Source organism: Ostrea edulis, chromosome 4 (genome assembly GCF_947568905.1).
Source record: "Ostrea edulis chromosome 4, xbOstEdul1.1, whole genome shotgun sequence".
Classification (NCBI taxonomy): domain Eukaryota; kingdom Metazoa; phylum Mollusca; class Bivalvia; order Ostreida; family Ostreidae; genus Ostrea; species Ostrea edulis.
The window spans coordinates 52281440-52295920 of NC_079167.1; the positions used below are offsets into that span (position 1 = coordinate 52281440).

The 14481-nt window shown below is 37.0% G+C and overlaps 1 protein-coding gene across 1 annotated transcript in view; it reads right to left on the reverse strand.

Moving 5' to 3' along the window:
- The window catches only part of LOC125668401 (serine/threonine-protein kinase SMG1-like), a 61843-nt gene that overhangs the window by 12735 nt on the left and 34627 nt on the right, over positions 1-14481 (reverse strand). The window contains exons 48-64 of the mRNA XM_048902531.2: positions 12239-12519; positions 11107-11280; positions 9926-10025; positions 9193-9333; positions 8993-9097; positions 8811-8896; positions 8588-8723; positions 7984-8077; positions 7678-7776; positions 6656-6849; positions 6302-6487; positions 5779-6018; positions 4979-5096; positions 3672-3754; positions 3218-3468; positions 517-682; positions 147-323 (exon numbers count right to left, since the gene is read on the reverse strand). Coding sequence (XP_048758488.2) covers positions 147-323; positions 517-682; positions 3218-3468; positions 3672-3754; positions 4979-5096; positions 5779-6018; positions 6302-6487; positions 6656-6849; positions 7678-7776; positions 7984-8077; positions 8588-8723; positions 8811-8896; positions 8993-9097; positions 9193-9333; positions 9926-10025; positions 11107-11280; positions 12239-12519 — 2631 coding nt within the window. The remainder of the gene's footprint in view (positions 1-146; positions 324-516; positions 683-3217; positions 3469-3671; positions 3755-4978; positions 5097-5778; positions 6019-6301; positions 6488-6655; positions 6850-7677; positions 7777-7983; positions 8078-8587; positions 8724-8810; positions 8897-8992; positions 9098-9192; positions 9334-9925; positions 10026-11106; positions 11281-12238; positions 12520-14481) is intronic.

The window sequence follows — 14481 nt, forward strand, 5'->3', positions numbered from 1 at the left end:
CGCTAAAACACCTACAGACATTCGGAGTAACTGACCTCATACAGCAGTTTTCTACTCCTGAAACACCTACAGATATCCGGAGTAACTGACCTCATACAGCAGTTATCCTACCCCTGAAACACCTACAGATATCCGGAGTAACTGACCTCATACAACAGTTTTCTGTATGTGCTGGCCTCATCGAACTGCTGTAGCACCAGATTCAGTGATGGATTGGCCCCAGCGGCCCACTTGAGTCGCTGTATGATGCTGCCCTCTAGCTGTACATAGTGAGAGTAACAGTTCACCAGACCTGTCTCCTGTGCTGCCAAGGCTTGCATGCTCTAAAAAACAAATTCCACAACTTGTACTAAGATAACACATTGTATCAGTAACTTCGTAAAGTTTTGCTTATCAAATTTTCAGGTGTATTTTTCTCATTTCCTTTTTCTAATACGAGTCTATATCCTGCACTGTGTACGTGTAAAAGATAAATTAAAAAAAGATAAAACATGTTGCTGATTCTCTTTATTCTACCTTCCTCATCTCTGACATGACTGTGGCTCTGTTTGGCATCACCATCTGATTCAGGTGTCGTCCAGCATTCACAAACAGATCCTCATGAAGCCACTGGACTCTGGACAGCTGTAGCTGTGATCTCTGAAGACAGTTCTTCATCACCACTAAACTAGAGTCCAATCTCCTACAAATAAACATCTGCAATGTTATTAATTCTTCACATGCTACATGCAAATTAACATTCACACATTGACAATGCACTTTGCACAGGAATCATTTTAAAATGTACTTTAGATGTCCAATAATAGGACTAAGCACCCCTATGAGACACACCCCAAATTAGGTATATTTGAAAAACTGTGTGAAGTATGGTGGCTTCAGGTAACAAGAGGCCAACAGGCCTTATCAGTCACCCAAGTACAAATTTACATTCACATATTGACAATACTATACATATTCTTTATTTTGATGACAGATTAAAAACTTCCTACCAAATATTTGCTAAATACTTCACATATTGTAAACAAAACTATTGCACTTGCAAAGGAATCATTTTAAGACGTACTTTAGAGATCCAACAACAGGACTAAAGTTACTCCTATGGAGCAAACCTAAAACTGGGTATATTTAAACAAGAGGCCCATGGGCCACATCGCTCACCTGAGTCACCTTGGTCCATATCAGAAGATTTTCCATATCTATTTGCATGTAAAACCGTAGTCCCCATTATGGCCCCAATCCTACCCCTGGAGGCCATGGTTTTTGCAAACTTGAATCTACACTATGTCAGAAAGCTTTCATGTAAATATGAACTTCTTTGGCCCAATGGTTCTTGAGAAGAAGATTTTTAAAGATTTTCCCTATATATTTGTATGTAAAACTTTGACTCCCTATTGTGGCCCCATCCGACCCCCAGGGGGCCATGATCTTAGCAATTTATAATCTGCACTATATCAGGAAGCTTTCATATAAATCTCAGCTTTTCTGGCTCAGTGGTTCTTGAGAAGTTGATTTTAAAAGATTTTTCCTATAAATTTGTATGTAAAACTTTTATGCCCCCCTTGAGGCCCCATTCAATCTCCGGGGTCCATGATTTTAACGAACTTGAATCTGCACTATATCAAAAAAAAACCAAAAACAACAACAACAACAACAAAAAAAATAAAAAAATATTTGACCCCCTATTGTGGCCCCATCCTTTTAATAATTTAGAATCTGCATTATATAAGGAAGCTTTCATATAAATCTCAGTTATTCTGGCTCAGTGGTTCTTGAGAAGAAGATTTTTAAAGATTTTCCCTATATATTTGTATGTAAAACTTTGATCCCCTATTGTGGCCCCATCCAACCCCCAGGGGCCATGATTTTAACAATTTAGAATCTGCATTATATCAGGAAGCTTTCATATAAATCTCAGCTTTTCTGGCTCAGTGGTTCTTGAGAAGAAGATTTTTAAAGATTTTCCCTATATATTTGTATGTAAAACTTTGACCCCCTATTGTGGCCCCATCCGATCCCCGGGGGCCATGATTTTAACAATTTAGAATCTGCACTACCTAATAAAGCTTATCTATAAATTTCATCTTTTCTGGCCCAGTGGTTCTTGAGAAGAAGATTTTTTAATGACCCTACCCTATTTTTACCTTTTCTTGATTATCTCCCCTTGGAAGGTGGCCTGGCCCTTTATTTTAACAATTTAGAATTCCCTTTACCTAAGGATGTTTTGTGCCAACTTTGGTTGAAATTGGCCCAGTGGTTGTTGAGAAGAAGTTGAAAATGTGAAAAGTTTACAGACGGACGGACAGACGGACGGACGGACGCCGGAATACGGGTGATCAGAAAAGCTCACTTGAGCTTTCAGCTCAGGTGAGCTAAAAACTGTGCAAAATAAGGTGGCTTTAGGTAGAAGGGAAAATAACTTATGACCAAGAAACAGTTTTTGTATCTCAGAGTTCAGCTCGTTTGACCGTTGGACCAATAATTCGATAGAGATCATCTTCATCCCATGACAAGTCTGTGTCTTAAGTTTGGTGCCTCCAGGTGTGAAGGAAAAATCACTTAAAGCCTAAAAATCTTTTTCTATATCAGAGTCCAGTTTGCTCAACATTTTGACCTCAAATTCACCAAAGACAATCATTGTAACATCAGCTCACTATTGCTGTAAGTTGAATCAATTCAGCTTCAAGTAACTAAATTACAGTAAAAGTGGTTATTCATTCTGGGGTTTACGTACGCGTTTTTCCACATCCAACATTACGCGCAGGGGAAAAATACGCAGTAACTGAATATAATATATATTATATCCAATATTTAGGACTATACGCATGGGGAAATTTACGCGCTTATTACGTGACCGCGTAATTAGTGTAAATTTCTCCCACGCATAAATAACCACTTTTACAGTACAGATTTCAAAACTTTTTGACAGGATGGCCAGACAAATTAGATGATTTCCTATATGTCTCCCTAACTTCGTTCGTAGGGGAAATAATAATTAAACATAATCACATCTCACATGTTTTCAGAGCTTTACCTACGACCAGGGGCTAAATGGTTCCTAATTTGGAAGGGTTTCTTCTTTTATTTTAAGATATTTAATTCTCCTCAAATACAAATTGAGAATATGCCTGCCTACTCAATGCAATATAATTTTGGTGTAATCCTCAAACAGCATCTTTAACCCTATAGCCCTTCATAAGTTCATTTGTCCATCCCTAACCTGGCTAGGTCATGTCTCCTCCAGATGGAATCTAGTCCACTGACGATGGTACTGGCCTGCGTGAAGTGCATGTGTTGGAACTGGTTGTTCCTGAGACAAACATCCACTGCCTTCTTCCTCAAGTCTTCTAGGGGAACCTTATACTCAGCTCCGATGTCCTTTAACTCTATTTCAGCTGTCACATTCACCCCCAGGGCATCAATATATACACACAGCATGTAACCAAGAACTTGAGATGGGAATCCTATCACCTGCAAAACACACTTTTTCTATGAAATTTTGTATTCATAAAAATTCCCACTATACTGGTAGTCTTTGAAGAATTTCTTGAAAACAATTGCGAAAGTAACTTATATTGTTATCAAGCTCCTGTCAGAAATTAAAGCCAATTCATTCTGGTATGTTTTGACATCCAAGGAATACTACGAATGCATACATTAGTACACGAACTTACTTGCTTTCGGACGTACTCCGCAATGAAGCGTTTGATTGGCCTGGATAACTGATCATCATCATAACAGTTTCCACCTTCAATTCCTGAGAAAGGGTAACAAAGGAGAGATAGGATAAACAATAAAAGCACCTGTAATCATATTCTCTCCTCACAATGGGATATAAATCATTACATATGCAAGCACCCAAACTGCATGCATACAAACACTAGCATTTCATCATAATGTGGACAAAGTATTAGAAAGGCCTGCGAGTCCAGTGGATATTTAATGATAAATAAAAAACATGCAAGACTAAAATATTGTGTAAATGACATTAAAAAAAATACGATAGAATACTTTTTATTGTCTTCAATTTCCTAGCATCATCCATTTTTTTTAGGGTAACCAAGGGCAGATAATTTAATTATGATAACTGGATCCTGAGATTACAAAAAAAAATTAGGGTCAGGGATCCAAAAATAGCGCAAGTCCGGAAACTGGAACCACACAGTTGTTTTTTCCACCTTCATTACTTGCTGCTGTAGAATTAAGAATATTCATTCATAGACATGGGCAAAAATACATGATGTAACTATAGTTATTTTGGAACTAAAAATGGTTTCTTAATGCGAAAGTAACCGCTGGCATTCGCTTTACATTGTTACAATGTGGTTTACGAACTTTACAGGAGGGTGTTGGTGGGAGTTTGTCGAAGGAGGGTGTTGGTGAGAGTTTGTCAGAGGATGGTGTTGGTGGGAGTTTGTCCAGACAGTAATGGGACACTATAAACAGGAGATCTAACTTTACAAAACTTTTATTAAATGTTTTTACAGTTTGGGGCATTTGCTTATGATATGCCATGATCATTTCAAACACAAGATAGACACTTCCACTTCCCCGGATAATCAGTTAGTACAAAGACAAATTGCTAAAATCTCCTATTTGTAATATACTGTAGATTCCTAAATATGCGCGAGGAATTTTTGCGTAATTTTGCGAGAAGCATCACTCGCTTTTATTTTTATATTGCTTAAATACATGTAAAAACACCTGATCAACAGAACACTCACTACCTAATGTTCTCGCGATTTGACGCCTGTCAGTCATTTCGCGATATAAGATACTCGCGTAAAATAAAGAATCCACAGTAAACAAACACAAAGTCCATAATAATACAGTTAGTAAATGAATCAGGCTCATTTTGTTATGATTTAAAGAATTTTTAACAAAAAATTATTGCATTTTCACACTTTGATCAAGTACCAGTTCATTGAATACTTTTTTGACACCCTTAATCAAATGTACTGAAAATAACACCATGACTGACCTTGCAGATTGGCAGCATACTGAGTACACATGTGGAAAAATGTCTGCATGGCCTGCAACCGCTTCACAAAGAACAAACTGGACAGATACTGTCTGGTACTGGTGGTGAAGGAGGACAGCTGTAAGAGAAATTTAAAACTCTAATCAAATTCAGTGAAGAGAAAGTTAAAACACTGATCAAGGTCTGTGAAGAGAAAGTTAAAACACTGATCAAGGTAGGTCAGTGAAGAGAAAGTTAAAACACTGATCAAGGTCAGAAAGTAACACTGATCAAGGTCACTGGTGAAGAGAAAGTTAAAACACTGATCAAGGTCACTGGTGAAGAGAAAGTTAAAACACTGATCAAGGTCACAGGTGAAGAGAAAGTTAAAACACTGATCAAAGTCAGTGAAGAGAAAGTTAAAACACTGATCACGGTCACTGGTAGAAAGATCTACAAACCAAAATGCATTTGATCTAGAAATCAGGAAACTTTGAAAAACTTTAAACTTTAAGGATTTGGGTTAAAATATTTAAGGAATAGATTTTGATGACTATATGTACATGCTATGTAACTCTGCTCTCACTGACATTACCATGCCTGTAATATGCTTCAACTATGTCAAACTAATTTCAAGAAATTCAAGTTATCATTGGTTTGATAACAACGGGACAAGAAGGTATTACAAGACTTTGTGTGCAGTCTTCCAATCTAAAACACAAAAGCATTAACTAACAAATCAGTAAGGAGTTCATACATATACATGTACAGTGCCTGCATGGCCTTTCCCTCTCTGAGTCACAACAAGTTCATATATGTACCTGCATTGCCTTTCCCTCTCTAACAGCATCCACTTTTTTCCAGACCTCTGGAACCTGAAGTGAGTCCATGGAATCCATAAGTCCAATAAACTCATCCTCCAATCGAGTGAAGAGTCCGTTGAAACCCATCAGTAGCATCTGGCCTGGGGACATTTCCTCCCCCTCCCCAGGCCCTGCCAGGATCTCCTGGTACTGAACCTGCATCTTCTTCACCACAGTCATCATCTCCAAGTTATCATTCTGTACAAGCACATGTAAAGTTAATATTTAAAGCACGCTAAATTCATCTTCCCGACTGATAACACAGACATTCATTGGTTATCAAAATATTACATGAGAATGTGAGAAACAAAATACATGCATGTCCTGCAGGGAACCCATAAACACATGGAATGACTAAATGGGACAAAATTTCCTTTGATAATGTTGCATGTAGTTATCAATTTAGCTAGTATAGTATATAAAATCACAAATTCACAATAAATTGATACATTAAATGTCAGCTATGACCCCCAATTCTAACCTCAACTCCCATGATGGCATTCCTGTGTAGTGACTCCAGTTGTAACACAACTGTTTCTATGGGAAATCCAGCATCTGAGAAGAGATTCTCCAGGTCTTGTAAGGCCTTACATACACTGTCATTCTGGGCCTGGATTGCTTTCAGAGCCTCAGGTAGAATAATTGATCGAAAATTCAAGTTCAAATCCTGAAAAGACACCCCCAAAATACCTGTCACATTACATCTTTAAACAGATTTTTTATTTTATTGTTGATAACCTCAGACTGTCTTCATCTGTACTCAAAGAAATAAATTTACTATCATACAGAACCAAACTCACATGCATCCTCTTAACATTTCTCATGATTTACATACCTGTAGTGCATTATAAACATTGTGTGTAGAGGTCAAAGCCAAATACAGAGAGTTGAAATGTTCTAGGTCCTGCACTGAAGTGTTGACCTTAAGGATGTCGATATAGTGCATGACATTACTGCTCATACTACAAAGTTCATCCAGAAACCAGTCTCCATCACGCGATGTCAGATCCATCAAGCGATCACCAGCACCTGCAATAATTCAAATTCACTAATTACAGTGGTCTTTGAAATTCCACTGAAATCTTTCTATAATATCTTATTTACTGTATACAGGGTTATTTTTGCCTTTCTACACTTGCAGACGGTTTTGTTAAAAGAGAGAAAACAATTTCGCCCAGTGACAATGAGGGCAAAAGGGGCGAAAATAAAACGGGGGCAAATATTTTCCTGTATACAGTATATTTTTTAATTGATAGTGTTAATCACGGTTTTCTTGTTTGAGGGGACAATGAATGCCCTTTTTGTATTGAAATTTGGGAGGAATTTGTCAAATCTAAGGGAGATGCTAGACAGTCAAAAACAAAGGTTTATCAGCTTTGATTTTAAAAGGAATTGTTCATTCTATTTTGTGACATAGCTCCAGCTTTTTCGTGTTTTCAGTCCATGTTGTCGAAAGAGTAATTGTGCAATCTCGGATTTGTATAGTTTGAAGTGTTAAAATGATATAATCAAAATAAAGCATAAACATATATAACAAAAGTTACATCCCAGTGATTTGGCCTTTGGACAAAGGTGTTACAGACAGACGAAAAGGCCCAAATTCATATCCTCCAATTTACCTGATGTGAGGAACAAAATATTTCAAATAAGCCCAAAAAATGAATCTTTAGTTTCTCAGGCTCCATTTATTACCATATTGATAAATTTTATCGACATATTGAAAAGGGGAATAACTCAATTTTCTTTTACAACCATTTAATACAGAAGTGTTTTAAGAAATCAAAAGTTCTTTTTTGGTGACAATTATTTTATGCATTTTCTACTCTTTATAGTGAGTGATTTAAATATATACTGTACCTGCAGCTGCTCCCTCCATCTGGTTGTAACGCTTGTTGAGTGCACAAAGGGCAGATATCACCCAGGCCATCAAACTAGACACTCCACTCATCCCGTTCTCTACACATGACAAATATAATCACGTACAGGTGTTAAACAAATATAATCATGTACAGGTGTGAAACAAATATAATCATGTACAGGTGTGAAACAAATATAATCATATACTGGTGTGAAACAAATATAATCATGTACAGGTGTGAAACAAGAAGGCAACATATGAACAAACTCCATCAATATTCAAAGACTGTAGGTGATTGAACTGACCTCTAACAAAAGCCTGCACAGTCTTGTTCTGTTCTATGATCTGATGCTCCAAGTACTCGGTCTCCGCATTCTCCTGGCTTCTCCTCTCCAGTAACTACAGGGAATTTACAACATACACAGGAATCAAATTTCAAAGCAGTCTGATCTTGGTAAGTTTTAGTTGTAAGAATTGTGATGAATGTTACCTTCCCTGAACATTATCCATCGTATCACAAACAAGTTGATATTACAGGGGTTTCAACAGTCTCGATTGAAGTCAGCATTTCGCAAATTCTAAGGCCGTTATAACGATCTAGTTCGTCAATACAACCTATCATTGGGTCAAATGCTGTCTGACGTGTTTCATACCGATTGTTAGGCCGTTCTTGGCACACTGATTTTGACTACAGATAACTCCGTTTACCTGATCGGGATATAGGGCTCACAGTGGGTGTGACTGGTTGACAGGGGATGCTTACTCCTCCTAGGCACCTGATCCCACCCCTGGTGTGTCCAGGGGTCCGTGTTTGCCCAACTATCTATTTTGTATTGCTTATAGGAGTTATGAGATTGATCACTGTTCGTTATCTTCGCCTTTCACGCCACATCCTGGAGACCTGCTTACCTTGATGAGGCGCCCGTTGACGTCTGTGATGATCCCCTGTATCCTGGCCTCAGTGTTCAGTACAAGCTGAGTTTTGGTTTGAGAGAATCCTTGCTTTCCATACAATTCATGAAACTGACTGACAATGTTTTCGCATCTACAATACAGAGAAGTACACACTTAATTTCCCCAGCAAAGGAACAAATGAGAAAAGAATATCTTTGGACACTGACAATAATCATACCTCTCTGACGTAAAATCACACAAAACTTCTTGCAGCCACATAAGATAATATCCTGTCCTGTTCTGGTCTGCGAAACTGGTACCAAACTAAAACGCGTAAATCAATAACGGTGAAACTGCCTTATGGGACATGCTTCAATACCTCTATACTCAGTAAAACTAAAAGACCCAGTAATAACTTACCTGAGAGATGATAGTAGCATAAGTGTGCAGCACATCCATAGCCCTGTGTAGGTGAGATCTCTGCAGCTGTAAATAACTGACCATCTCTGCCTCAAGCTGTTCACACTGTTCAAAACATTAGTTCAAGAATAAGCTTCACATTTCTCCTTGTGCTTCACTATAGTACAATGATATTGGTGACCAATGATAAATATACATACCTGAGACACAATTTGACTCTGCCCTGCCCCCTGCAGGAAGTCTGTGACTGTCCCAAAACTAGTGGTCCCTAGACTTAATGGAGTGGCCACATCTGAACACATTTTCTGGAAGGCGGCTCCTTGAATACTCTCAATAACATGCTAAAAACAATTCAGGAAGTGATCCATAAAAATCGGAAAATTTATTTAGAACAAGCTGAATTTGCTCTTGTTGATTTTAAAGATACATATCACATGCAAAAAAATCCATCCAAAAATAAATCAGAGTACAAAATTCTTTGTGAGCACTTTTGCATGGACTTGATTTGCATTGAATGTTTCTCTAATGCCAAATTCACACAGAAAGTTCAATGTTTATAAATACTAAAGCAATCTGAATAGCATTCACAAGAACATTTAATGTACTAAAATTAAAACATAACTAATTCATTTACATTAAACTATCATTTGAAAGCTAAGCATATCTACTTCGAATTAATTCCTGGTGAATATGAATATCTTTTATGCTGCAATTTTCAACCTGATAAATACTAAAATATTAAGAACTATAAAAAATTACTTTAATGATCTGAACAAAAAAAAAATTTAATTCACAACTGCTAATATAATCACAAGTTCAATCAATTTGCATTAGTTTACAATGCATCACTCTTGCTGTGTGATTGTGGTGTAAATAAACTTCAAAACAAAGTAAAATTGTATGTGTATCCATGTAAACAAGAAATAAGTTTACCTTGTGAAGTTTCTGCCAGTGACTAAATTCATTGATGGTCTTCTCTATAACTTCAAACACTGAGTCTCTGTTTGCTTTCACTACTGCATATTCATCATACCTATCATATTAATAAAAACTATATCCCTCAATCTTATCCAAAACCTCCCTTAATTTTATCCAAAACCTCCCTCAATCTCATCCCCCTCAATCTTGTCCAAAACCTACCTCAATCTTATCCAAAACATCCCCCAATCTTATCAAAACCTCCCTCAATTTTATCAAAACCTCCCCCAATCTTATCAAAACCTCCCTCAATTTCATCAAAACCTCCCCCAATCTTATCAAAAAGTTTCCTCAATCTTATCCAAAACCTCCCTCAATCATATCCAAAACCTCCTTCAATCTCATCAAATATCTCCTTCAATCTTATCAAATACCTTCCTTAATCTAATCAAATACCTCCCTCAATCTTATTCAAAACCTTCCTCAATCTTATAAAAACCTCCCCCAATCATATTAAAAACCTCCATCTCTCACTAAAACTATATCCAGAATATTAGAAAATGGTATGACAGTTTCTGATGGAGAGAGTGTTTATCAGTACAAAAGGACTGTAATTAACCTTTCTATATTCTGAACTAATCTTACAGGAAAAGCAATTCTTCACTGAATCAATATATTGCGAGATAAGTACAATTTGCTGTAATAGAAAGGTTGAGATTTCAAATGCGTACGTGCATAGCAACAAATAATTACAAATAGTAATCCTCATTATCAGCAACAAGTAATTACAAATAGATATACAAGTTCATATTTCCCTTAATATTGCTATGAAATTTACAAAGCATGCAGGAACATGTAAACATGTAGCAAACCATTGATGATTTTACAGATGATCAAAAAAAGTATGTCTGAAATAGGTTAATTTCAAACATAAAATCTTACATAACAAGATGAAGCCTATATTTCTTGCTGGAGATAATTATTCTACACTACAAAAGCTACATGTTTGTTTATCCACTGTAGACACTGCTGTACAAATCAGTGGAACATGAAGATAACACATCAATCCTAAAATGATGACATAATATACAGGGGATTTAAGTGATTCCCTCTCACTACAAGCGTACACGTTTGAAATTTCAACTTTTATCACAGCTGCACTATAATCAATGGGAACATATACAAGACTTCCTCACCTCTCATGAAGTGAGAATAAGGAGTGATCTGTGTCATTCAAGGCCTCTTTCACCAGCTGTTTGACCTCCTTCATGTTCTGTTGATTTCCCACTGCGTTTGAGTGCTTGTCTGCTGCTGCACACCATTTGCTGACCTCCTCCTGAAGTTTGGGCAGAGCCCTCAACAGGTCATCCCTGGTTAAACAAATACAATATGCATTATTAAAGTTCCCACTACAACACAGCATCTGCAATCTCATACTGAACATCACAACAGAAACAGAGACAGTAAAAGTGCTACATAATCTCTGCGGCTTTGCTGTGAATGATCATTGATGATATACAATTTCCTTTATTGCTATATTTTGTCTTACACCAACTAGAACTGTCCTAGCTGTAATAATACCCACCCTCAACCCAATCAAGCACAATTGAAATGGGGCAGAGAACAAGATAGTGGATTGTGAACCCAGGTGAAAGGAAAAACCATTTGTAAGTCAAAGATTATTTTCCATTTTCAGAGTCCAGGTTTTTTTTCCCTGTGACTTAGTAGCCTCATGTTAAGTCTTTGTGTAATGTATAGTGATTTCAAATAAAAAAGGAAATCACTTAAGGCCCTGAAATCATTTACCTAATTCACTGTCCAGTTTGCTTGACCTCTGATCCAAAATTGATAGGGATTAACTTCATTCATGGCAAGTCTCTTTATGTTATATGGTGACTTGAGGTGAAAGGGGAAATCACTTAAGGCCCAGACACCGTTTTCCTTCATTAGTGTCCTGTATGCTTGACCTTTGGATACCAAAATCAACAGCGACCATTCTCATTACAAGATGAGTCTGGTCTGTGCATGAAATATGGTGACTTCAAGTGAAAGGGGAAATCACTTATCACCTGGAAATCATTTTCCTATATCAGTGTTTAGTTTGCTTGACCTTAGACCTCTTGACCCCAAAATCAATAGGGATCATCCTTATCCCGTGGCGAGTCTGTGGGCAAAGTATGGTGACTCAAGGTGAAAAAAGGAAGATCACTTAGCCAAGAAACAAATCCATCTACAGAAGATATAACAGATGGACTAACAAGTATACCTACCCCCAACCCCCAACTTCAACTTTGTTGGGGGCATAATCAAATCAAGCTTGCAACTGACCTGTTTTTGATCCAAGGAACTTTCATTTCTGCCATTCTGATGGAGAACATGCTAAGAGTAATTTCTCTCTCCATGTCTCTCTTGGTCTGTCGATTATCTCCCCCTGCTCCCATTACAGATAGCCCCCCACCTCCATAGAATGCTCCTGCATATCCTCCTTCATTTCCTGTTGTCCAGTCCACCAAAGGATCATACACAAATGCCTCCAACAGAGTTAGTAAGGTCTCCCTCCCCTTCCTTAAGGTCTTCATCACATGCTCACAAGATATTCTAAATGTTCCCTACAAATTCAGGAATAGCATAAAGTACTCACGTAAAACCTTTGACATTTACGGTAAAAACATCACACAAGTTGTCAATTTTTATGCCCTAAGATTGCATAATTTTTGGTTTATGAAGCTTAATATCATATTTGTCAAAACAATTTATCCATGCTTAGAGGCACAGTGTTTAACAAAAACATCTAGATTATTCAAATGAAATATAAATTCAAACATTCAACTAATTTTAAGCATTTACTGAATGACACAAAACATTGATACACATCAAACTGAAAACATTCATTCTAAAAATGCTGTCAATACCAGTATTATCATTACAGTGATCCCCCGTTATAATACCATCATTTGTACCTCGGCAATTTTGCCATTATAACGGGGGTGGCATTATACCAAGGGAGGGGGTTCATGTGCAGCTGTCATAAGAAATCAAAGAGATTTTACCTACTACATCAAGACTTTAATTAATGCTTTTAGATTTGATAAACACATACAAAGTGCTTTTCATCTCCCGTTTAATTGTCACCAAATTCAATGTCTTTTAAAAAACATGTCAATTGTTGACTGCTTTGATGGTTTTATTTTATCAGTCATTTGCAGTTAAAAGTTTATTTCAGTTTTAGTTGCTTATTCTTTCGATTCTAAATATCATATATGACATTCAAGCCCCTACCTGGCTTCTAAGTATGTAGGAACATGCGGAGCTTCGAGTTCGCTGTCGACATATAACGCTTCAGCATTCTCGCTTTGAAGTGACCACCGTTGATGATATTTTGTCATCAGTAAGTGATTCAGAAGACTCAGCATTTTATCCAAATTAAAAAATTCTCAGACAGTAAACCTCATGTCTGGGTCCAAATCAAGTGAGTCTTGAACTTGAGATAAGGAAAATGCAAGGTCAGGATCGTTGACAGGTGTGCTATTTATAGATATATTTTCAGCAGTGACTAACCCACTGTGGATCGAACAGTTTCTTATCATGTCGGGCGTAACACTTTCCCAGACTAGTTTAATAAAGTGAATAGCTTCACAGAGTATTACATTTGGTGCAATATTTTTGTCAAAACAATCCACAAAATAGTGTAATTGTAGTTTGCAGTAATGTGCTTTGTATGATTTCAAAAACAAGACTACAGATTTGAACTCAGTTAATTAAAATTTATGCAACTTATCACTTCGGTACCTGAAGGACTAACAGCAGATAATTGCTAGAGCCTTTTCTTCTCTTGACGTTGATCTACGGTAAATGGCAATAATTAATGGTAATTAACCAAATCGTACTTGTAAATACATTGGTGGATAGCAGTGTGTGGGGGATGGCATTATAATGGGGTTTTTACATAGTAAGGAAAACGGGACTTTGAATTTTTTTGGTGATATGCAGAGGTGGAATTATATCGGGGGGCAATATAGTGGGTGATCAATGTATATTGGTATGTCAAATCTCCTTTGTCATCTGTAAGTAATGTACATACTATAATGCCTGCAACTCCTAAAGCTGTAAATAATGTACATACCTTCCAAAGCTGTAGATAATGTACATACCTTCTAAAGCTGTAGATAATGTACATGCCTCCTAAAGCTGTAGATAATGTACATGTACATACCTTCTAAAGCTGTAGATAATGTACATGTACATACCTTCTAAAGCTGTAGATAATGTACATGCCTCCTAAAGCTGTAGATAATGTACATGTACATGCCTCCTAAAGCTGTAGATAATGTACATGTACATACCTTCTAAAGCTGTAGATAATGTACATACCTCCTAAAGCTGTAGATAATGTACATGTACATGCCTCCTAAAGCTGTAGATAATGTACATGTACATACCTTCTAAAGCTGTAGATAATGTACATACCTCCTAAAGCTGTAGATAATGTACATACCTCCTAAAGCTGTAGATTATGTAAATGCCCCCTAAAGCTGTAGATAATGTACATACCTCCTAAAGCTGTAGATAAT